This window comes from Puma concolor, chromosome D4 (genome assembly GCF_028749965.1).
Source record: "Puma concolor isolate L17-30 chromosome D4, mPumCon1.1.hap2, whole genome shotgun sequence".
Classification (NCBI taxonomy): Eukaryota; Metazoa; Chordata; class Mammalia; order Carnivora; family Felidae; genus Puma; species Puma concolor.
In genome coordinates this window covers 19488875-19512585 of record NC_141679.1, presented here as the reverse complement: position 1 = coordinate 19512585, position 23711 = coordinate 19488875, and the positions used below count along the sequence as shown (strand labels likewise).

General features: G+C 42.9%; 1 protein-coding gene across 3 annotated transcripts in view; it reads left to right on the top strand.

The window, feature by feature from the left end:
- LOC112868673 (guanine nucleotide-binding protein G(q) subunit alpha) overlaps positions 1 to 23711 on the top strand; it is a 316778-nt gene that overhangs the window by 282603 nt on the left and 10464 nt on the right. For all 3 annotated transcript variants that reach the window (XM_086685047.1, XM_086685048.1, XM_025931649.2), the window contains exon 6: positions 14661 to 14814. In XM_086685047.1, the coding sequence (XP_086541173.1) occupies positions 14661 to 14814 (154 nt within the window). The remainder of the gene's footprint in view (positions 1 to 14660; positions 14815 to 23711) is intronic.

Here is a 23711-nt window from a genome sequence, read left to right as displayed (position 1 = left end):
TTTTGTCTGCCTGCCCAATTTAGCAATGAGGCCATATTGCAAGTGTTTCATAAAAACATTTCATCAAAAATGTTTTAAAATCATTCAGCAAGTTTTTTATCAGGATAAAGAGCAAAAGAGAAGAAAAGTCTCCTTTAGAGTAAAATATTGAAGCTTTCTATCCTGACACTTTACAACCCATCCTCAGGTTTTCATTGGTGTAGTGAACGCTTTTTTTGTTGAAAAGATAATTTGTAATACTCTATGCACCTTCCCTATTACTGGCACTGCACATGATACAAAATGCTGGGGGTTTAAAAAATGGGGTATGGTGGACACCTATTGTTTTTCAAAGCTTGTTATTATAAAGCATAATTGAGCACTTTATGGTTTTCCAAGGACGGATCTTTTGAGCCACCCCACATGTATTAGGGTGAATTTCTTGTACCCACCAGTAAATCGTTCAGGATGTGAATACTGATTTTTTTTAAGCAGAAGTAAACGTTGCTTTTAAAAAGTGCCAGGACCTTGTTCGAGTATGCACTGTAAATTGAACCACTGGTGACAGAACAAGGATCAAATAAACATTGAAGACTACAGTTCATGCAAACAACAGAATTTTACCCCCAAATCCCATAATCATACCTTTCAGTAATACATAAACCACCGCCAAGTTGTTTGAGTGTTTCATGTTCATTTTCTCTGCCCTCCCTCTACGTTGTTAGTCATCTGGAGGAATTCATAATAAGAGCAAGGACACAGTAATCTACACACAGGTTATTATTGGTATCTTATTAACGAAGAATATTTGTAGAACTATTTTGTAAGCAACTTAAAGTAGCATGAAAACCAGATCTTCATCTACAAATGAGGACTGTTTCACAAGAATGTTATTGGTTTAAAATACCAGCTGTATGGTATTTAAACATCTGGAAAAGCGTTTTTACATGTGTGCAACATCTGGGTAAATAGATCTGCTAAAAATTAAGTAGCCCTCACACGAGAAATTAAGCAAGCGAATAAAGACGTTCTTTTTCTTATGTTTCATTCTCTGTGCTGTGAAAGGATGATGTTCTGTCCTTAAATAAGGAAAATGAATTGAGAAATGCAGTATCTAAGAAATAGAGAAACAAGTTAGGTGGGGGAGGGGGAGAAATTAGTCTCAAAGATATTAACAGATTTATAGGGAGAAACCTTAGTTTTGCTTTATTTCCACATACGTGTGCTTTACATCATACATGATCAATTCCTTGAACATAAATTGTAAGTAAATATACTCAAACTTACATATTTGGAATGTTACTAATAATTCCCATAGCTGTGATAGTTTTTTAAGTACGTACTAGCTGTGTTAACTTCCTTTTTATCAGCCTCCTCACCTAGGAAGTAGGAATCGCAACAGTATCTGCTGCTCAGATTTGGTTTAAGAATTAAATGCTGTTCGGGGCGCCTGGGTGGCTCAGTTGGTTTGGTGACCGACTTCGGTTCAGGTCATGATCTCACGGTTTGTGAGTTCGAGCCCCGCGTTGGGCTCTGTGCTGACGGCTCAGAGCCTGGAGCCTATTTCAGATTCTGTGTCTCCACCTCTCTCCACCCCTCCCCTGCTCATGCTCTGTGTCCCTCTGTCTCTCAATAATAAATAAACGTTAAAAAAGAATTTTTTTTAATAAAAATTTAAAAAAAGAATTAAATGCTGTTCTACACTAAAGATCAACAGACGACAGCCCACAGGCCAAATTGAGCTCCCTGTCTGTACTGTACCACTTGTACACTTGTGGTGTACAAAAGCAAAGATTGGCTTTTATATTTTTTAAGCAATCGAAAACAAAATCAAGAATGATGTTTCTTGACACTTGAAAATTTTGTGAAATTCACATTTTCGCGTCCAAGACAAAGTTTTGTCGGAACCTGGCCACACTCCTGCATTTACGTATTGTCTATAAACGCTTTCCTGCCACGTTGGCAGAGTTGAACAGTTGCATCTGTGACCCTGTGGCCTGCAAAACCTAAAATATTTACTATCCAGCCGTGTACTGAAAAGCTTGCCCACCCTTCTCTACGCTAAAGTGCTTTGAAAATGGCTGATACATATTTGTACTAAACAAATGTTATTTTCATGAAAAGTATTAAATGTTAAGTAAAATAAACAATATCACTCATAACCGAAAACCCATGTCAGAGTCTGAAAACAGTCATCATATATTATCCCTCAAAATCATACTAAAAAAAAAACTATTAATTGCATGACAAATCATTTATGGTTTGAAAATGTAAAATGACCTTAGGAATATAATGTACCGAACTCATTTCACAAGGGGCTTATTTTCAGAATGGTTTTTAAAAATAATTTGATATTTATTTGTTTGTTTGTTTTTGAGAGGGGGAGAGAGAATCCCAAGCAGGCCCCGCACTGTTAGTGCATAACCCGACACAGGGCTCAAACCCATGAACCATGAGATCATGACCTGAGCCAAAGTCAAGAGTCGGATGTTCAACCGACTGAGCTACCCAGGTGCCCCTCAGAATGTTTTATACATTCCTTGTGGAAAACTGTTATGCCATCAGCTTACACATCCTCTCTCCTTAATTTTCTTGTCATATGACCAATTCTTCTGTTTACTGTTGTCCTTCAGTTCCAAACTTACTCTGATTCCCTATCTTAATTCTCCATTTTTACCCACTGTCTAATCCCTCTCAGTGGAAATTCTAGCCATAGTCCTGCATTCTCTGAAGGGTAGAAGAAGAATCTGAAGGGTGGGGACCAAGAGTTGTGACACAAACTTCGGAATGTACGTGATCACAAAGAGGCCAGGTCAAGCGGTACCCCATTGAGAAGGGCTCAAAAATGCAGTCCGCACAAGTCCTTCGAGCTTATCTCTTAGGTCACACGACAAACCAAATTCTTCTCTTAGCATCAATGTCACCCTGTTGTATTTGCCAAAGAATTAGGCAACAACATGTTTCTGGGCCAAACTGACCCATCTATAAAAACATTTTGAGGCACTAAAGAAAATATTTTACCAAATTGGTTTAGATTCTTTTATTTTATCCCTGTTTTCTCTAGACAGACTTTCCTGGCATGACTGATACACCAGGAATTTTGCCCAGATTCAGTCTGATGTACGGATGTGTATGTAATTGATTTGTGTAGATGGGTCAAATCTCCCTCAGACCTTTTTAGGCTATGCAGGGTTTCCAAGCTGGGTTGTATCATCTGAGCCGGTTTCCTTTTTGGTCTCTTACCCCTGCATCCCCATAGCCTGTTTTTGTTTCTCTTTATCCACCGTCTCCAGCAATTTGGCCAAGTTACCATTCACATCAACTGTAGAATCAGAAAGTGGACAAGCGCAAAAAAAGCTGACATTCAGACACACTTTGCTCTTTGTGACACTTCTAGAACAGTTGGCAAAAGACGAGTTCGGGTTGAGCTATGACTTAAGTTCGCCAAGCTGGCTAGCACAGAAAACCGAGTTGGCCTTAAGGAAAAGAGACCCGGTGGGAATTTGTAATAAAGTAGAACTGTTTTATTAAGTTAGAAATATCAAAGCATTTTAATCGGATTTCAAACATGCTCCAGAAAACCTGTTTGAGACCCTCAACATTCAAAGTGACAAAAATTGGGAAAAATTCAAATGGTTAATAACTTCATTATGTAAAGGGTTGATACAAACCCATAACTAAACATTCAGAGCAAAAAACGAGCAGTTTTCATTAGCAAAGACATGAGCAGACAATTCACCAAAAGGGAAAATACTTCCAGTGAATAAATCTACTGGAAAATGTTCTACCTCACTGATATTCAAAGAAATTCAAAGCAAGACATTGAGTTGTCATTTTTTTCACCCTGTCATTTGATGTGTCCTTTCATGCCATGTGGAATTTGACACAAAAAAAAGATTTTGAAAGGATAGAACTCTCTTCTTGAGAGGGAATAGTAAAATGAATTCACACCCTACGACAGGGTGCCTAAGTTCATTCACCCTCTCTAGAAAGCTGTTTGATCATCTGTCACCAAGAACCTCAAATTTTATAATGTACTTTGATATGCTGTTAATAAAGAAAATTATCACTATGAAAATCTGTATACAAAGTTGTAAATTATAATGTTATTTATATTAGTGCAAGCAGAGTGTTTTACAGTAGGGATTTGGTAAAGGTCACTGTAACTTTATGAAGCTATTTAAATACGAATTTTAAAACACAGAAAAATGTGTAGGATATAATGTTGAAAGCAAAATATAGGATATATTTTATATACAAAATAATCACAGTTATTTGTTTTTTTCTTTTTAATGTTTATTTTTGAGACAGAGAGACAGAGCATGAGCGGGGGAGGGTCAGAGAGAGGGAGACACAGAATCCGAAACAGGCTCCAGGCTCCGAGCTGTCAGCACAGAGCCCGACTCCAGGCTCGAACTAACGGACTGTGAGATCATGACCTGAGCCACCCAGGCGCCCCTTGTTTGTTTGTTAAGTAGGCTCCACACTCAGCCTGGAGCTCAACACGGGGCTTGAACTCATGACCCTGAGATCAGGACCTGAGCTAAGAGCAAGAGTAGGACACTTAACTGAAGGAGAGAGGGAGAGAGAGAGGAGAGGGACTGAGTCCTCAGGTGTCCCTAATCATAGTCTTTTAAAATTGCACTGTGTAATATAGTAGCCACAGGTCTCACGTGACTAATTTTTAAATAAGATTTAAAAATTATGTCCTCCATCGCATCAGCCACCCTTCAAGTGCTCGGTGGCGGCATGTCAGTGGTGGCTTCTAAGTTGCATAGTGCAGGTCCAAAAATGACCTTCCATTATCTCAGAAAGTTCATTTAGACAGCACTGATACAAAATAACCCCTAAAGCTGCATAGTTCAAAGACTGGAAAAAGTTAAAATTAGAAGAAAAAAAAATAATAGTTTTCGGTGGGCATTTCAACCAAGGAATTTCTTCCTTTTTCCTGTTCTTTTAGTTTTTTAATTTTCTGCCATGACCATATTAATTTTATAATGGAAAATAAATCACTGGCCTTATTTTAAATACTTTTTTTTAAGTATTGAAAATGGGGGCACCTGGGGGGCTTGGTCGGTTAAGCGTCCAACTTTGGCTCAGGTCATGATCTTACAGTTCATGGGTTCAAGCCCTGCTTCAGGCTCTGACACCTCAGAGCCCGGAACCTGCTTCGGATTCTGTGTCTCCCTCTCTCTCTTCGCCTCCCCCACTCACACTCTGTCTCTCGAAAATGAATAAACATTTAAAAAAATTTTAAGTGTGGAAAATAAGTACAAGGATAGCTTGGGGAAAGCCAACTAAAATTTTCTCTCTAGAGTTATTTCTGTTGCTAGTGTTAACATTCAGGTCAGATCAGAATTTCAGAAACTTAGGTCCTTAGGGAATGGGGCACCGTGGAATTGGTATTCAGTCTTGGAAAAGTTTGCACACACCCATAATTCAGAATTCCCTTACCAGCATTTCCTCTGCCGTGCTTCACAGTTCCACACAAGTGGGTTACAAATGGAGTCTTTTGGTCTTAACCTGTGCTCTGGAGCCAACATGAAACACTCACTGTGTCTTACCAGTGATGCACAAAGAAAAGAAGAATCATTAGTGTCTCTGGAAATCATCTGTATTTTCTTCTTGGTTTCCATTTTCAGTTTGTATCTGGTTCCGGCTAAATCTAGCAAAGAAGTACCAAGTGGACCTTCAGTAAATGAGCTGTTTCTACACACACAATGACCTTGATGAAGTGTGAACATAGGCGCATTCAGTCGGGTTGTGCCTCTGGATTCTTGACACATGCTGATGGATCCACGAGGGTGCAGGGTTAGAGTCCAGCCACTCAAGTGTCAGCCACATTCTGTAGGTCTGTCTGGTTGTTGCCTGGGCTCTTTTGATGGCTGCCCCAGTGCATGGCCACCAAGTTGGTTGTTGCTGAAATATTTTATGTGAATGGGGACATAACCCAAGGAGTTAATGATAAGTTGGAATGCTGAATAAGTTATTGTTCTGTCTATACTCTGCAAGTAAATCTGTATCTTAATTATGCAAAAATTTGTAAGTCTTTTCCAGTTAGCTCTAGTAAAAACAAAGAAATGACAGTCATCAGCTTAAGCAAGTTTGAAATGTGGGAGTTACTTATCTTCATGAGATTTAAGCCAGAAGAAATGCCCAACGAACCAGCTAAGGGAGATTATCTGGTGCCTCCATACTTAGGGGGCAAGGAGTCACAGTGAAAGTGACAGCCTATGTGATGTAAGTTTGTGGTATAATAGAGCAATTTTTAAGAAGCATGGGAGGACAGCTGCTTTTGGCCATGAGATATCATGTCAGAGAGCAAGGAGTTGGTGATCTCTCCTGACCTGCTCGTGGAACCACCCCAAGACAGTGACACAGGCTATTGCGTGTGGATGGAGTACAAGAAAGATAGGAGGAAGGTCAATGAATTGAAAAGTCAATGACGTGAATACTCAAGGCATTAAATATTGAAATCATCAGTCAGTGAGGGGTATTACAAGAGAAGGGATTTATGTGTATAAATCAAGGATAGACATTGGCTCACTGGCACGTAAGCATAAAATTCGTAGGGTAATGGAACATAGTGTAGTTATAAGTAGAAAGATCAACGTGCTGTAAAATATTCTTTGCAAGGAATAGTCTTTGCTACTTGGTCACTACGATGAACTTTCTTATCTTTTCTCAGTGTCTAGGACCATGGGCTTCCACATCAGAGGGGTTAAACATTTGTCGTGTTTGCTTTTGCCCACGTTGAGGCCCTGCGTTCTCTTTAGTCTGAGAGTGTGACTGCCTCTTGACCATTCCCTCCAGAGTCTCTTTCTGCCCTCTCTTTCACCCACTCTGGTTTCCATCACTTCACTTCATTCACAAGCTCCATCTAATCACCTGGAAACCTCAGCCCAGGAGGTGCCAAGCAAATGCACTCTCTTTCTTTGCTTCTCTAAACATCCTGTGCGGTAGACTACTTTGACTCACAGGCACAAATTACAATATTAAAACCTTCAGGATCTGTCTTCCAGCCCGGAGAGTATGCCAGAAGTGGATCTCAAATAATCACTTGCAAAGATTTGCAAAGACTAAGAAAATTATGGAGGAAGTTACATCTGTCCGGCTGTGCTTAGTATCCTTATTATTTCTATTCCTGACATCTGATTTAGATAGCAGAAGTAGGAAGGCCAGGCGCTGACTTTAATTATTTGTCATTCCAACTGTTCTGTTTATATGTTGTATCCACTTACTTGGTTTGCGGTGGGGTTGAGGGTATTGAACATTTTTCAACATTTTGAAGATACTCCCCCTTTAACGTATGGACAATGTTAGGAAGAAACATTCTCTAAGTGAGCAGTTGGCAGAAACCTGAATGATTTTTCAGTTTCTTATAAACCACATTTTTCTGGATTTGAAAGCATGGTTAGAATAACTTCGTGCAATTCCAGGGAATAGAAAGATTTCAGTGGATTTACAGTTTGACCAAGGATTTGAGGTAAGCGAATCGCCTTCCCAAGAGGTTCCTATGTAGCAATTTTGCCGTCTCTGATAGTGGCCGTCGTTGCAAGCTATTGTGTGCCGGTGTCACGGCTAAGCGCTTGGCACGCATTGTCTCCTTCTGTCCTCTCAGATGTTGGGAGATAATAAGGAAACTGAGGTCCAGTCAGTTGTCCAAGGTCATACCAGTATTGGAGGCAGAGCCATGTTTCAAACTGAGGTCTCCAGCCTACAGCTCTGGCCCTTCCTCCTCACCCCCCACCCCACAGCAGGAGCTTGGCACAGAATGTGTTTTGAATTCTCGTAGCACCGACATAAGATAGGATACCTAACAACATGATCCTGCTGCAGGTATAAAATCAAACTACCAAGCTTTTTCCTCAGTCACCGAGGGAGGAAAGAAATATGCAGAGGACCAGCTTGCAGATGTTTTTTCATAAGGCTTTGGAGTCCCTGTCTTTTGAGTTGTTGCATGTATACACCCAGTTGACACGTATCAATGAAATACCTGACAGAACATTTCCTAATTCCTTGTTAAAGACGTTAATCTTTCAGAGTATTCATTGTTTAAAAAAAGGGGGGGGTGCAATATTTGATAAGCTCCAAATGATTGTTTTAATTCACATTTTACATTATCATGGATCGTGTTAAAACTAGTTTTGTTTAAAATAGTGACCTTTAATAAGGCTAATTTACTCTCAAATGAGTTACATCTGAGAAGAAACAGTGACGCTCGTCAGAGCAATTCAAAGTGAAGAACCATATTTAAAACGTAGTGTTGTATGAATTCCTGAAGCATAAAGTCCTACATTGTGACGATCTCCTTTCCAGATCAATTTCAGAAGCAGAAACGGTGCCAGTCAGAAGGTCCCCAGGGTAGGGTCCCTGGGCTCCACATGTCCCAACATGTGCCAGTAGACGGAAAGAAGCCCCGTGAGCTCCTGGGCGTGACAGTGGAGTGTAGGTGTGTGGCCAGCAGATGTCTGAACCTGTAACTCTGCACATCCGGGTTTAAAAATATTGTGAAGCACAATAAATGTGTGGCCCCCCCCCCGCCTTAGCTGAACAATCAGTTACATTGCAGACATCTTCATGCTCTGTAGATCTGTGCCTCACTCCTGTAAGCCGAGTGTCTGGCTTTGGCCTTTTTCACAGAAAGCTCAAGGACCACAGGAGTGGGCACACAAGTTATGAACACAGAATCATAGTCACCTGACCAGTTTCTGGCGTTTATTAGTGTGTTTGTGGATCACTCAGATCGTCTGTATCTCTGATACCAAAGGGCTCCTCTGGGCCCTGGAGAGTTCATCCCCATTTCTGCAGGGTACACGGAACCTCGGGGGCCAGGTGAGAGAACTGATGGGTGACTAGCATCCCTCAGTGGCAATTTGACAGTCTGCAGGTTTACGTCTTCAGTGATTTAGTTTTGCGTTTAAAATCTGTGTTCTAGATTGTATGGGGAATATAAATCAATGTGGTTTATCAACCCATTGGTAAGAGGGAAAACTACCAGCAGGGAGAGGCAGGCGGGTGGATGGCTTGTATCATGGGCAAGAGTTAAGGGTCTTAAACATAAGTGAATCTTGTGGGAAGAAGATGGATGTGTTGGCCAAGTAATCAGGAGTTGCAGACATTCTAGAAATGGGCGTTCAGACCTCTGGTGTGATGCTGACTTTTGCCAAAGGGAGATGCCAGCTGGGCAGAGGGGAAGCGAGGAGAGCAATAGCCCACTGAGAGAACGTCCACTCTCCATGGGCAGCAGGACCTCAAAGGCTACAGACGTGAAATCGTGTCCCTTCAGGCCCACTGGTAGTTGTCCATGCAGAGATTTGGGCCAGATCATAGCCCGAAGAAAGCCAGCTTCCAGTTGGGTTCTTGGGCCGCATCCCCTGGATCCGGCCTTTTCCTCAGTGGAAGGGAGGTTTGTCCTTGAGCCAGAAGGAAATCAGTGACTCCTACCTCCAGGCAAATAACTGCATCTCGGTAAGCTGCACTTAAGTTGTCTGCTGGGGTTTCCCGTTGGACTTTACTGCCTGCCAACACAGAAAACAAGCAGGACTGCAGACCCAGCAGGTTGTTTTAGGAGCGACAGAGGCTCAGGCACACGTGTCCTTCATAGAACTTGGCGTGTTTGGAACGTCCCAGCCCCCACCCTAAGATACAAACAAGGAGGACACATTTTTCACATTCTCAAGGAGGAGAATCTTCTTCATGCCCAAGTTACAGAGATCGGAAGCTCTGGTGAAGTATTCCCTACAGAAATCCCACAAATCTCTTCTCCAAGGGTGGTGGGTTCAAATTCTCCTGGGCTTTGCTTTTGTTCCCCTTTCCTCCTAGTAATCTCTCCTTCATCTAGATTCCACTCAAAACTGCCTTTGCTTTTAAGTCTTGCTCCTCCAGACCTTTCCTTCTCATGTGACCCTAACCTCTTGCATTTACCACTCTTTCGGGCCCATCCCGTGGACCTGTAAGCACGCACCCACCATCCCTCCTTTCTTTGTACACCCTCCAACACCCCTTCATTCCCAGCTTCTAGCAAATGCTGTGTGTGTCCAGGAATTGTGTGTGCAGGGGTGAGGGTGGCAGGCCAATCCAAGGGGGCAGGGGAGCTCAGGAAGGATTTCTTGGGGGGGAGTCCTGTTGATCTGGGCCTTGAAGGATTACCGGTGAGGACTGCATTACCGGCCACAGGTCAGCCACCCTTGTGTGACCGCTGTGACATGGAGCCCAGTTTTGTGGAGAAGAGGACTCGCGTAGCAGTTCAGACAGAAGATGAGCGGCAGGGTCAGGCTGTGCTAAGTGGTGAATGCCGGAATGAGGACCTCAGGGCCTTTCCCTGGAGGCAGCGTTAGTCCTGTGTTAATAGGGGGGGTCGCGTAAAACAGCAGCATTTTCTGGAGATTGGGGTTCTCGAGGATCGGTTGGAAGTACTGAAGATTGGGCGTGTAAGACCCCTGGCTGGTGGTTTGAACAGGGATTTTTCGGATGATCTTGCAGAGAAGACACTCGGCGGTCACACTTTTCTGCCTGTGATTACAAAGAGGGGATCCGGTAGCCTGTCCTCCCAGGGCCCCAGGTAGGGGTGAGTGCTTTTCAGTTTAAGACTCCGCCCCTGGGTGGGTGCCAGCCCGGAGGGGGGCAGGGAGGGGGGAAATAGTAACTCACCCAGTCGGCATTGTCTTAGCTCTTTTGGGCTCTTGTAACAAAACACCACAGGTGGATGGCTTATAAACAACCACCGTTTATATCAGTCCCGGAGCCCGGGAGGTCCAAGATCAAAGCGAGAGCAGTTGTGTCTGGTGAGGGCCTGCTCCCTGGTTAACAGAGGACTGTCTTCTCCCTGTGTCCTCACAGGGCAAGAGGGGTGAGGGAGCTCCCCAGCATCTCTCTTATAGGGGCACTGATCCCACTCACCTCCTGTTGGCCCCACATCCTAACATCATCACATTAGGGGTGAGGATTTTACTTTTCCGAGGGCATTGATTGCATTCTGGAGAGTTTTCTCGTGACCTAATCAGCTCCAAAAGGCTCCACCTCCTAAAACCGTCACATCAAGGGTTAGGGTTCCGATATCTGAATTTTGGAGAAACGCTTTGACGCTATATCAAGTGTGGTCTGGGCCATACTTACTTTGGTCAGGGTGACTGCACAGAGACCAACCAGCCACCGAGCGCACTCATTGCCTGTCCCCAGGTGTCTCTTCCCATCCCCGTGGGGCTGCAGCTCTTTGCTCCCTGGATTCCAGCTTTGTCACCTGCATCAGGTTACACTTCACTGGGAAGGACACTTGCTTTCAGCTTTGGAGTAGTGGGTGGGGGTGACCAGAAGTCCAGAGTCTTTTTCGGTCTTAGGCCTAGGTCAGGCCCACCCCGTTAGCAAGGAGCCCCGTGTTTGGAACAGTAAAACCTTTACTAGTGTCCCTTTTGACTCAGCTGGTTAAGACCCAAGAGCAGGGGAGTGTGACATGTACCTCCCCCAAGACTGCCTTTGAACCCGTCTTTAGAGGTGAACAAAACCGCACTGTTTCTCCCCGTCGGCCTTGCCCAGGCCTCCCACGTTGCTGTTTTGTTTTCCTCCTTGCAACCCCAGGCCCGGGCAAATCACTAAAAAGTTAGTGCCACCGAGCCTCCTGGCCCACACTGTCCCCTCCCAGATTGCAGTTCACAGAACGAAGTGGATGAGGCCTCATCTTCTGCAGGTTCCACTGCCTTGTGAAGCATGGATGTATGCAAATCTCATTTAGTTCAGTTAGGATTTAGTCCAGGGGCTTTGATGTGTAGATTTGTAGATATCCACCCCCGCGCCCCCCCCCCCCCCCATGGCACGGAGGAGGGGGGAAGATAAGGAATTTTCACCACGGAACGAAAAGCAGCTTACTGCGTGAAGTCCGGATCTTAACTGGGAAGAATAAAAAGAATGAAGGTGGCGTGGTTAGGTTTTCATCACAGGACTTGCCCTTCTCGCTGCAAGAATGGAATCTGGTGCTGTCCTGCCTCTGTAAGCCCTCTGCACCTTGCAGCCCCAGCAGCGTGCTGTGCATATCCCAGCAGCCTCCCCTGGCAGCTTGCTGCAAACGCAAAACCTCAGGCCTCACCCTGTGCTGAATCAGAATCCACGTTTGTTTGTTTTTAAGTTTATTTATTTTGAGAGAGAGAAAGTGCCAGTGGGGGAGGAGCAGAGAGCGAGAATCCCAAGCAGGCTCAGCATTGTCAGCGCAGAGCCCAACATGGGGCTCGATCTCACGAACCGTGAGATCAGGGCCTGAGCCGACGTCCAGTGCTTAATGGACCGAGCCACAAAGGCGCCCCCAGAATCCACGTTTGAACAGGGTCCCCTGGTTGTTAGTAACATACATCAAGGCGAAGGCGCTTTCTGCAGCCCCAAGCTTCGCAAAGCTGAACCTGCACACAGAGGCTGGGTTAACACAGATTCCCGGGGCCCGTGCTGAGATGGAGTTTGTAGACCCGAGTCAAAGGTACAGTGTTACTGACGCTGCTGGTCAGCTGCCCACTTGGTTGAATCCGAAGCTCCAGCCAAGTAGCAAAGAGCAGCCCCCAGCTGTACGCACAGGCAAAGCTTCAGGGAAGCAGCCCGATCAGTGGCCCTGAGTGCAGCTGCACCGGGCACAGGAATGACCGTCTAGGCAAGGCATCTCTGGAACACGGCGCTGGGCTGGGTCCACTATCCTGGCCGCTATCCTGCAGGCTGTTGCAGGGTCCCCTCCCAGCAGACTCCGCCCAGAGCCTGGGAGCTCCAGCCAGTTCAGTCTTGATACTCTTAGATCCCTGGACCCCTCCTCCCTTTTCCTGTCTTCTCAAAGCATCTAGCCCCTTGCCTTTGAAGGATTCCAACCAGAAAGGCCCAAAGAGAGCCTGTCCCTGGGGATTCCATCCCCTCCCTCCTAGAGAATGCTAACTGTAAGAACTATTTCTAATGGAAACTCACTGGTTGATGCCAGTGTGCACATACCCACCTTGTAAACAGGGCTTCTGTAAGGACCACAGTATACCTTTCTAGATTTTCTCTAGCTCTAAGGGGGAAAAAAAGGTAACTCTTGCATCACAGATGTCACTATTTAATTAATCTTTAGGTTTTTAAAAAATTCTTTCAGTTCTTGTTAGGGCCTTTGCTATTCATCAGTCCTGAAATTTTCAGCCTATAAAATCCCAGGCTCTGAGATACCATTTCTCAGTAAATACTGTTCCCAGGGTTTTAAATTTTACCACTGGTGATGGTAATCAGTAAAAGGCATATAGATAGAAAAATACTATTTTTAGAAAACATGTATGTAATTTATATAAAAGGGAAATGTATATAGTGAAATAAACATTGCCCCTTGAGCCATGAAGTCATCTTTCATTGTATCAGACCCATGGTGCATCAGTATTTAAATATTTCAATAGGCATGAAGTTTAAAGGTTGAAGAAATTGGCGATTGTGGGGTTTACAAGAGTTGGTAAAGATCTGTTTTGGCAAAGCATGTCTTTCCAACTTGATTTGAATTGGCGCACTTGACAGAAGGAAAGAGCAAGACATATTCAGGATCTAGAAAATTTTCCTTGGTGAGCCGGGTTTCCTGGAGATTTCCTGGAACTACAGTCAAAGGTTATGCAGAAGAGTGTTCTTGGCCTTTGTAACCCTGCACTCGGAAACTTAGGGAACCTTCTACATCAGGAAGGCAGACTCTGAGGAGAAAATACTAACAGCTTGAACTCCTAGTCTTCATGGTCAGCCCTGAAATATTTGTTCGTTCATCTCCTTTTAGAAATTTGGGAGGGTGGTATATCCAGATATATCAACTGGAAGTATTTTATATACCAAAAAAACACAGCTCGAACTAGCTTAAAACCCAAAGGATACTAATTGGCTGATGTTACTGAAAATCCAGAAGCAGAACCAAGTTCAGGCATGGTTTGACCAAGGAGTTAAAACCAGGTGAGCAGGACCTGGTTTCTTTCTCTGTTTCAAGATGGTTGCTCGAAATTCCTGAGGCTACCTGAGTCATCATCCATGAAATCAAGGCGCTCTCTTCCAGAGCTCCCAGAAAAAGTCCTGGGGTTGATGGGACCCGTTGAACTGCTTAGGTAAATTCATGACCGTAAAGCAGAGACAAGTAGTTCCAAGTGATGTGGGCCTGAACCAAGCTGGCTGCCATGGGAATAGGATGCTTTGGCTTAAACCACCAGGCACCCATAGGTCGCTGGGTGACTTAGAGGGCATTTTCACCCCCCGTGAGCAGTGGAGGGAGGCTCAACCCCAGGCAGGTGTCTTCATTGCCAGAAACTCGGTCATCACACGTAGCACTAAATCGGGGGGCTGGAAAGAATCACCTGTGTGTCCAGGAAGACGTGTTCTCATACACCAAGGCTTTTATATCCCCAGAGAAAGGAGGACCTCCCGAATCTGCCTTTGTCTGTGACCTGGGGGGGGGGGATGACTTAGAGGTGAGTGTGTCTGTGGGAGGAAGAGCTGGTCACCTGCTGGTCAACCTGAGAGTTTACTTAATAAAGGAGCCAACGCAAGGCATGGACCTTTTGCATGTAAATCCTGATAACAGCAACTACAGTCCAGCCCTAGGCTACAAGAGTTGAATGCGTACAGAAGATGTGTTGGACTTCCAAAACAAACACTTCACAGATTGAGTAATCACATAATTCATGCCTTGTTTTTCTGATGTTTTTTTTTTTTTTCAGAACCGAATGGAGGAAAGCAAAGCACTCTTTAGAACAATTATCACATATCCCTGGTTCCAGAACTCCTCGGTTATTCTATTCTTAAACAAGAAAGATCTTCTAGAGGAGAAAATTATGTATTCCCACCTAGTTGACTACTTCCCAGAATATGATGGTAAGTCAGTGCTCTTCAGCCAGCCCAGTAGCTGGGGATCCGTCTTGCCCCCCAAGCAATGCAAGAGCTGATGCAGCAGCTTACTGTTGCTGCCTTGTGCATGTGTGATTGATGAAGTACAAATTATTGTTGGCCTTGCCCCGTAACCACCTGAAATGTTTCAATTCCCTGACAATGCTGAAAGTTATAGCCAAAGAAAGCAACTTACATGTTTTGAAATAAGTGTATCAGAAGAGGGAACAGCCCCACAGTTTTGACCAATCATGTATCAATCATTACAGTTGGCTCTTTCTTTCGGCAACAGCTGGCTCTTGCCTCTCTATGGAAAGAGAACACAGTTTTGTGACAAGAACCCATGCTCTGAAATCACTCTACCCAGGTTGGCATCCAAGTTTTGACACCTCGTATTGCTAGAACCATGATGAAGTCACTTAATTTCTCTGAACGGTAGGACCAAACTCATGCAGTCGTCTTACAGGCTCTAACAGAGATAACATATGTACGACATTTTTAGCATGATACCTGACACATGGCGAGTGTTAGCAAATATTTATTTGGGGGAGGGGGGAAGGTGCTGCATGGACTGATGCAATCCTATCATCCTTCGGGATGGCACCGACCCCTTGAACTCTTCCTGTAGTGCTTAGAATCCATAACACCCACATCAGTACCCCAATGGCTTTGCATTATTTCCTTACTTATAAGCACTCCTTATAAACAGATCTTGCCTACCCAGCTAGAGTGTGAAATCGTCAATGACTAGATAGGACACCCAGCCATTCCGAGAAATAGTTGTTGACCGGTAACAAAATGCATCCACACCAAGCCACTCTGAAACAAGTCAAAGAGTCACAGCCACCGCCCGAAAGAGCTTTTATGACAGGATACACAAACATCTCCCTATACATACTGCAGTCTAGATGAAGAGTGGCAAACTGTGGCCTGCCACCTGTTTTTATAAAGAAAGTTTTATTGAAACAGCCACACCCTGTTCATTTACACACAGTTTTTATGCTTTTAACAGCAGAACTGAGTAGCTGTGACAGACTCGTCCACAAAACCTAAACTGTTTTCTCTCTGGCCCTCTTTTAATTGAAGTATAGTTGACACATAACGTTACATTAGTTTCAGGTGTACAACGTAGTGATTGGACAAGTCTGTATGTTGTGCTGTGCTCACAAGTGTGGCTGCCATCTGTCCCCATACAACATTGGTGACTGTATTTCCCTACCATTGACTGTGTTCCCTTTGCTGCACCTGTGATCCCTGGACCTCATTCCACAGCTAGAAGCCTGAATCTCCCACCCCACTTTTGTCATTTTCCCCACCTCCCCCATCTGCCTGCTGTCTGGCAGCCATCAGTTTTTAGTATTTATGGGTCTGTTTCTCCCTTTTGTTTATTCATTTGTTTTGTTTTTTAGATTCCATACAAGTTAAATCATATACTATTTGTCTCTCTGACTTACATCACTTAGCATTATACTCTATAGGTCCGTCCATGTTGTCTCAATGGCACTGTCTCATCTTTTATTATGGCTGCATAATATTCCTCTGTGTGTGTGTGTGTGTGTGTGTGTGTGTGTGTGTGTGTGTGTGTGTATCCACTTGTCTTTTATTATGTCTCATCTTTTATTATGGCTGCATAGTATTCCTCTGTATACACACACACACACACACACACACACACACACACACATCTCCCTTATCCATTTGTCTATTGATGGACACTTACATTCCTTCTGTATCTTGGCTATTGTAAACAATACTGCTATAAACATAGGTGTGCATGTGTGTCTTCACATTGTTTCCACTTTTGCCAGGATTATGGATCATATGGTAATTCTATTTTTAATTTTTTTGAGGAGTTTCCATATTGTTTTCCACAGTGGTTACACCAGTCTGTATTCCCACCAACAGAGCACAAGGATTCCTTTTTCTCCACATCTTCACCAACACTTGTCCCTTGGGTTTTTATTTTACCCATTGTGACTAGTGTGAGGTGATATCTCAGTGTGATTTTAATTTTTATGTACCTGTTGGAAAAATGTCTATTCAGGTCCTCTGTCCACTTTTAATCAGATTAACTGTGTTGTTAGTGTTGAGTTGTGTAAGTTCTTTATATATTTTGGATATTCAACCCTTATCAAACGTATCATTTGTTTTATGGTTTTAGGTCTCACATTTAGGTCTTCAATCCATTTTGAGTTTATTTTTGTATGTGATGGAAGAAAGTGGTCCAGTTTCATTATTTTTCATGTAGCTGTCCAGTTTTCCCAGCACCGTTCATTAAAGAGACTGTCTTCTCCACATTGTGTATTCTTGCCCCCTCCATCATAGAATAATTGATCATATAAGCATGGGCTTATTTCTGGGCTCTCCATTCCATTGATCTATGTATATGATTTTGTGCTAGTACCATAGTGTTGTGATTACTACAGTTTTAAAAAAAATTTTTTTTTTAGTGTTTTATTTTATTTTTGAGACAGAGAGAGACAGAGCATGAGCGGGGGAGGGTTAGAGAGAGAGGGAGACACAGAATCCAAAGCAGGCTCCAGTCTCTGAGCTGTCAGCACAGAGCCTGATGCGGGGCTCAAACTCAGACGGTGAGATAGTGACCTGAGCCGAAGTCGGAAGCTCAACCGACTGAGCCACCCAGGTGCCCCATGATTACTACAGTTTTGTAGATCTTGAAATTTGGGATTGTGATACCTCCAGCTTTGTTCTTGTTCCTCACGATTGCTTTGGCTATTCAGGGTCTTTTGTGGTTCCATACAAATTTTAGGATTGGTTGTACTATTTCTGTGAAAAATGCTCTTGGTATTATGATAGGGATTTTCTGGAATCTGTCGATTGCTCTGGGTAGTATGGACGTTTTAATGATACTAATTTTTCCAATCCATAGGCATGGAAAATTTTTCATTTGTTTGTGTTATCTTCAGTTTGTTTCATCAGTTTTATAGTTTTCAGAGTACAGATCTTTCACCTTCTTGGTTCATTTTATTCCTGGGTATTTTCTTATTTGGGGCTCAACTGTCAATAGGATTGTTTTCTTCATTTCACTTTCTGCTACTACATCATTAGTGTATAGAAACACAACTAACTTTTGTGTATTAATTTTGTATCCTGAAACTTTACTTATGACTTCTAGTAGTTTTTTGTGAAGTCTTTGGGGTTTTCTCTGTAAAGAAATACAGTGTATAGGAGCACCTGGTTGAGCTACCGACTCTTGTTTTAGCACAAGTCATGATCCCAGGGTCGTGGGATGGAGCCCTGAGTCCTGAGAATCCGAGCTTGGGATTCTCTCTCTCCCTCTGTCCCTCTCCCATGCATATACTCTTGCTCTCTCTAAAAATGAGAACAATAAAGGTTTTATTAAAAAATGCAGTGTACACATAGTGACGGTTTAACTTCTTCCTTACCAATTTGCATGCCTGTTATTCTTTTTTCTTGTCTGATTACTGTGTCTAGTACTTGGAGTACTGTATTGAATGAAAGTAGTGAGAGTGGAGATCCCGATCTTCGGGAAAATGTTTTTCCCTATTGAGTATGACGCTAGCTGTAGGTTTTTCTTATGTGGCCTTTATTATGTTGAGGTATGTTCCCTCTAAGGTAACTTTGTTGAGGATTTTCATCATGAACAGATGTTGAATTTTGTCAAATGCTTTTGATACATCTCTTGAGATGAGCATGTAGTTTTTATCTTTCATTTTGTTAATGGGATGTATCACATTGATTGATTGTGAATATTGAACCACCTTTGGATCCCTGGAATGAATCCCATGTGACCATGGTGAATGATCCTTTTAGTGTATTATTCAAAGTGGTTTGCTAATATTTTGCTGATTTTTGCATTTAAGTTCATCAGAGAGTTTGGCCTGTAGGGTTTTTTGGGTTTGTTTTTTGTTTTTGTAGTGTCTGTAACTGGTTTGGGTAGGAGGGTAATGCTGACCTTGTAGAATGTATCTGGAAGCTTTCCTTCCTCTCTGATTTGTGTAATAGATGGATATAGCCAATTCAGAATAGATACTAATTCTTTTTTAAATGTTTGGTGGAATTCACCTGTGAAACCACCTGGACTTTTGTTTGTTGGGACTTATTTGATTACCAGTTCCATTCTGTTACTAGCAACTGATCTGTTCAGATTTTCTATTTCATCCTGATTCAGTTTTGGAAGATTGTATGTTTTTAAAAATTTATCTATTCTAGATTGTCCAGTTTATTGACATATAATTTTTTGTAGTAGTCTCTTACATTCCTTTGTATTTCTGTGGTTGGTTGTTACTTCTCTTTATTTCTAGATGAGTTTGACTAAAGGTTTATCAATTTTGTTTATTTTTTTAGTCTCTATTTCATTTATTTCTGATCTAATGTTTATTATGTCCTTCCTTCTAATCTCAGGCTTTTTTGTTCTTTTTCTAGTTCCTATAGGTATAATGTCAGATTGTTTGAGATTTTTGTTTCTTGAGGTATGTCTGTATCATTACAGATTTCACTCTTAGAACTGCTGCATATCAAAGATTTTGGAACTTTGTGTTTTCATTTTCATTTGTCTCCATGTATTTTTTAATTTGCTCTTGGATTTCTTTGTTGGCCCATGGGTTGTTTAGTACCATGTTGTTTAGCCTCTGTGTGTTATGTTTTTTCCAGTTTTTTTCTTACTATTGATTTCTAGTTTCATACCATTCTGGTCAGAAAAGATGCATGATATGATTCTAATCTTCTTAAATTTATTGAGACTTGTCTCCTGAAGAATGTCCCATGCGCACTTTGTTGGTTTTGGATAGAATTTCTATATCTGGTCTAATATGTCATTCAAAGACATGGTCTCCTTATTGATTTTCTGCCTGGATTGTGTATTCATTGATGTACATGGGTTTCAGAGTCCCTTAGTATCATTTTATTACTGTCAGTTTCTCTCTTTATGCCATTAATATTTGCTTTCTGTATTTAGGTGCTCCAGTGTTGGGGGCATAAATATTTACAATTTTTTTTATCCTCTTGATGGGTTAACCCCTTTATCATTATATAATGCTCTCTTTGTCTCTTGTTACAGCCTTTGTTTTAAAATGTATTTTTTATCTGATATATGTATTGGTACTCTAGCTTTTTTTTTTAACTTTCATTTGTATGGAGTATCTTTAGCCGTTCACGTTCAGTCTGTATGTGTCTTTAGGTCTGATGTGAGTCTCTTGTAGGCAGCATTTAGAGGGGTCTTGTTTTTTTTTTTCTCCGTTCTGCCACCCTATGTCTTTTGATGGAGGATTTAGACCATTTATATTTAAAATAATTGTTGATAGGTAGGTACTTATTGCCATTTTGTTAATTGTTTTGTTTGGTTGTTTTTGTAATTCTTCTCTGTTCCTTTCTTCTACTCTTGCTCTCTTGTGATGACTCTCTGTAGTGTTACGCTTGGCTTTCTTTTTATTTTTTGTGTATCTATATTATAGGCTTTGGGCTTGCAGTTACAAGATTCATATAACACCCTAAGTATATAGCAGTCTGTGTCAAGGTGACAGTTGTTGAAGTTTGAACACATTCTAAGAGAACTTTTTTACTTCCCCCTCCACATTTTATGTAAATATTCTCTCATTTTATATCTTTTTATTCATAATTTTCTTCTAATTATAGCCTTTTCCACCTAAATCTCTTTAACATTTCTTGTAAGGCCATTTGAGTAGTGATGAATTCCTTTACCTTTTGTTCGTCTGGGAAACTCAGTATCTCTCCTTCAACTCTGCATGATAACTTCACTGGTTAGAGTATTCTTGGTTGTAGGGTTTTTTTATTCCTTTTAGCACTCTGACTATATCATGCCCCTTACTTCCAGCCTGCCATGTTTCTGCTGAAAAATCATGTGATAGACTTATGGGGTTTACCTTGTATGTTGCTTTTTGCTTCTCTCTTGCTGCTTTTAAAATTCTCTTTAACCATTGACATTTAATTATTGTGTTTGTGGGCCTCCTTGTATTCATCTTATTTGGGACTCTCTGTGCTTTCTGACCCTAAATATCTGTTTCTTTTCTCAGGTTGGGGAAGTGTTCAACTTTTACCTCTTCACATAAGCTGTCTGCCCCTTTCTCTTCTCCTTCTGGTGCCCTATAATGCAAATGTATATTTGCTTGATGTTGTCCAAGAGATCCCTTAACCTATCCTCATTTAAAAATTTTTTTCTTTTTACTGTTCAGCGTATGTGCTTGTCACCATGTCTTCTTCATCACTAATTTGCTTTTCTGCATACGCGTATTTACTATTGATTCCCTCTAGTGTATTTTTCACTTTTTTATTGTATTCTTCAATTCTAGTTGATTTTTTAAAAATATTTCCTCTTGTTAAAGCTCTCACTGAGTTCTTGCAGTCTTCTGTCCAAGGCAGTGAGCATGTTTATGATGCTTAATTTTTTTTCATTTTTTTAATATGAAATTTATTGTCAAATTAGTTTCCATACAACACCCAGTGCCCATCACCCACTTTCCCCTCCCTTACACCCTCCCCATCAACCCTCAGTTAATTCTCAGTTTTTAAGAGTCTCTTATGGTTTGCCTCCCTCCCTCCCTCCTCTCTTTTTTCCCCCCTTTCCCTCCCCCCTCTCTTTTTTTTCCCCCCTTTCCCTCCCCATGGTCTTCTGTTAAGTTTCTCAGGATCCACATAAGAATGAAAACATATGGTATCTTTCTCTGTATGACTTATTTCACTTAGCATAACACTCTCCAGTCCCGTCCACGTTGCTACAAAAGGCCAGATTTCCTTCTTTCTCCTTGCCACGTAGTATTCCATTGTGTATATAAACCACTATTTCTTTATCCATTCATCAGTTGATGGACATTTACGCTCTTTCCATAATTTGGCTGTTGTTGAAAGTGCTGCTATAAACGTTGGGGTACAAGTGCCCCTATGCATCAGCACTCCTGTATCCCTTGGGTAAGTTTCTAGCAGTGCTACTGCTGGGTCATAGGGTAGATCTATTTTTAATTTTTTAAGGAACCTCCATACGGTTTTCCAGAATGGCTGCACCAGTTTGAATTCCCACCAACCGTGCAAGAGGGTTCCCCTTTCTGCACATCCTCTGCAGCATCTAGGACACTTACTTTAGTATATGTGCTGCCAAAGCAAGCACTATGACCGTTACTTTAAACTCTTTATCAGGCCTAGTGTTCATCTTGATTTCACTCTAGGTCTATTTCTTAGCTTTTGTCTTGTTCTTTTGTTCGGAGCATATTCTTCTGTCTTCTCTTTGTGTTTGACTTTGTCTGTTTCCATGAAGTAGGCAGAACAGCTACAGTAGATGGAATAGTCTTGTACGTGGTTGTCCCCTGTGTAGACTGTGTGTGCCTGCTGACTTTGGAAGGAGCTCTGGGTGGCATGAGCTGGGGATTCCAGAGCACCTCATGCTGGGGTTGCCCTGGGGGTATAGCCGGCCTCTCCATACAGGCAGCGCTGTGGCAGAACAGTTAAAGCTGAAATGAGTGCAAGCTGGGGGATCCCGGGGCTTTCCACACAGAGGGTGCCTTGGCAGGACAGTTAAATCTGAAGGCAAGACAACTGAAGAGGAAATAGGTTCAAGCCAGGGGTCCTGGGGCTGTCAACACAGGAGTGGTTCCAGGGCTCTCCGCTCAGAGGGCGCCCTGGGAGGACAGTTGAAGTTCAAGTCGGTACAAGCCAGCGTGTCCCAGGGTAGTCAGCACAGAGGGCCCGATGGCCGGAGCCAAGAGAGGGTACAGGTCTCAAGGCATTCCAGGGTACTTCCCAGAGGGCTCCAGCGCGTGGTGCCCTGGCAGGGCTGCTATGGCCAAAGTGGTTGGAACCTGGAGTGTCCTGATGTGCTTTGTTCTTGTGTCCTCTTGGTGTGCTGGCTAAAACTCTAGTGAGCATTGACCAGGGATGTGCCCGTGTGCTTGATGCTGGGGCCACCCAGGTGGGACAGTTGGGGCTGGTATGGGCTAGGGGCCCAGGCCTCCCTGAGGCAGCAGGCCAGCCATGGCAGCCACACGCTACTCCTGTCAGGGTGGAGGCCACATCAACTGCGGTACTCCCCAGCCCCTGTGACCAGGAGAGAGTGCCAGCAGCACCCCCGTCTTTTGGCAGGTTCTAGGGCTGGTCCCTTTACATTCTAGTTACCCTTTTGACCCACGGCTTGTTTTCTGGGCCCATAGACAGATCTGCCCACAGCCCCTCAGTACTATCCCCTCCCCCCTGCGGTTGGTAGCGTTGTGGGAGGGCATCCCCCTCATTACCGTGTCTCCATCTCTCTTGCCATTCTCTGTGTGGTCTCTCCATCTTTGGTTGTGCAGAAGCTGTTCAGTCAATCCTCAGTTCTTCAAGAAGATTTGCTCTATCAGTAGGTGAAGATAACACGTGTCCCAGAGGAGGTGAGTTTAGGGCCTTCCTATGTCACCATATTGGACCAGAACCAAACTCTCTGGTGCATTACAGAGAAAGTGTGACAAACCCAGATCTACATGAATAGTAGTTAAGAGGACAGCTTTGAGTGTCACAGAGTTCCGGCTCTGCCACTTGCAGTGTAGGTTTGGACATGTCTATTCAACGACTCAATTTCTTTTTGATAGTAAATAATTGAATAGAACCATATATAAGTCACTTAGTGGGATACGGAAGACAGTGGATCCGAAGTGGACTCTGCACTGCCAGCAGAGAGCCCAGTGTGGGGTTCAAACTCATAAACCGTGCGATGATGCCCTAAGCCAAAGTCGGGCACTTAACCAACTGAGCCACCCAGGCGCCCAGCCCCCCCACCCCCCGCCATTTTTTAAATTCTGTTATCGACATAGGATCTACAGTGGATATCAGTTCAACATTGTTTCTATACTTCTAAAAGCTCCCTCAGAAAGGTGACTTCTTCAAAACACGAATAATTCAGTTTGGCTTTATAGCTTTTTGAG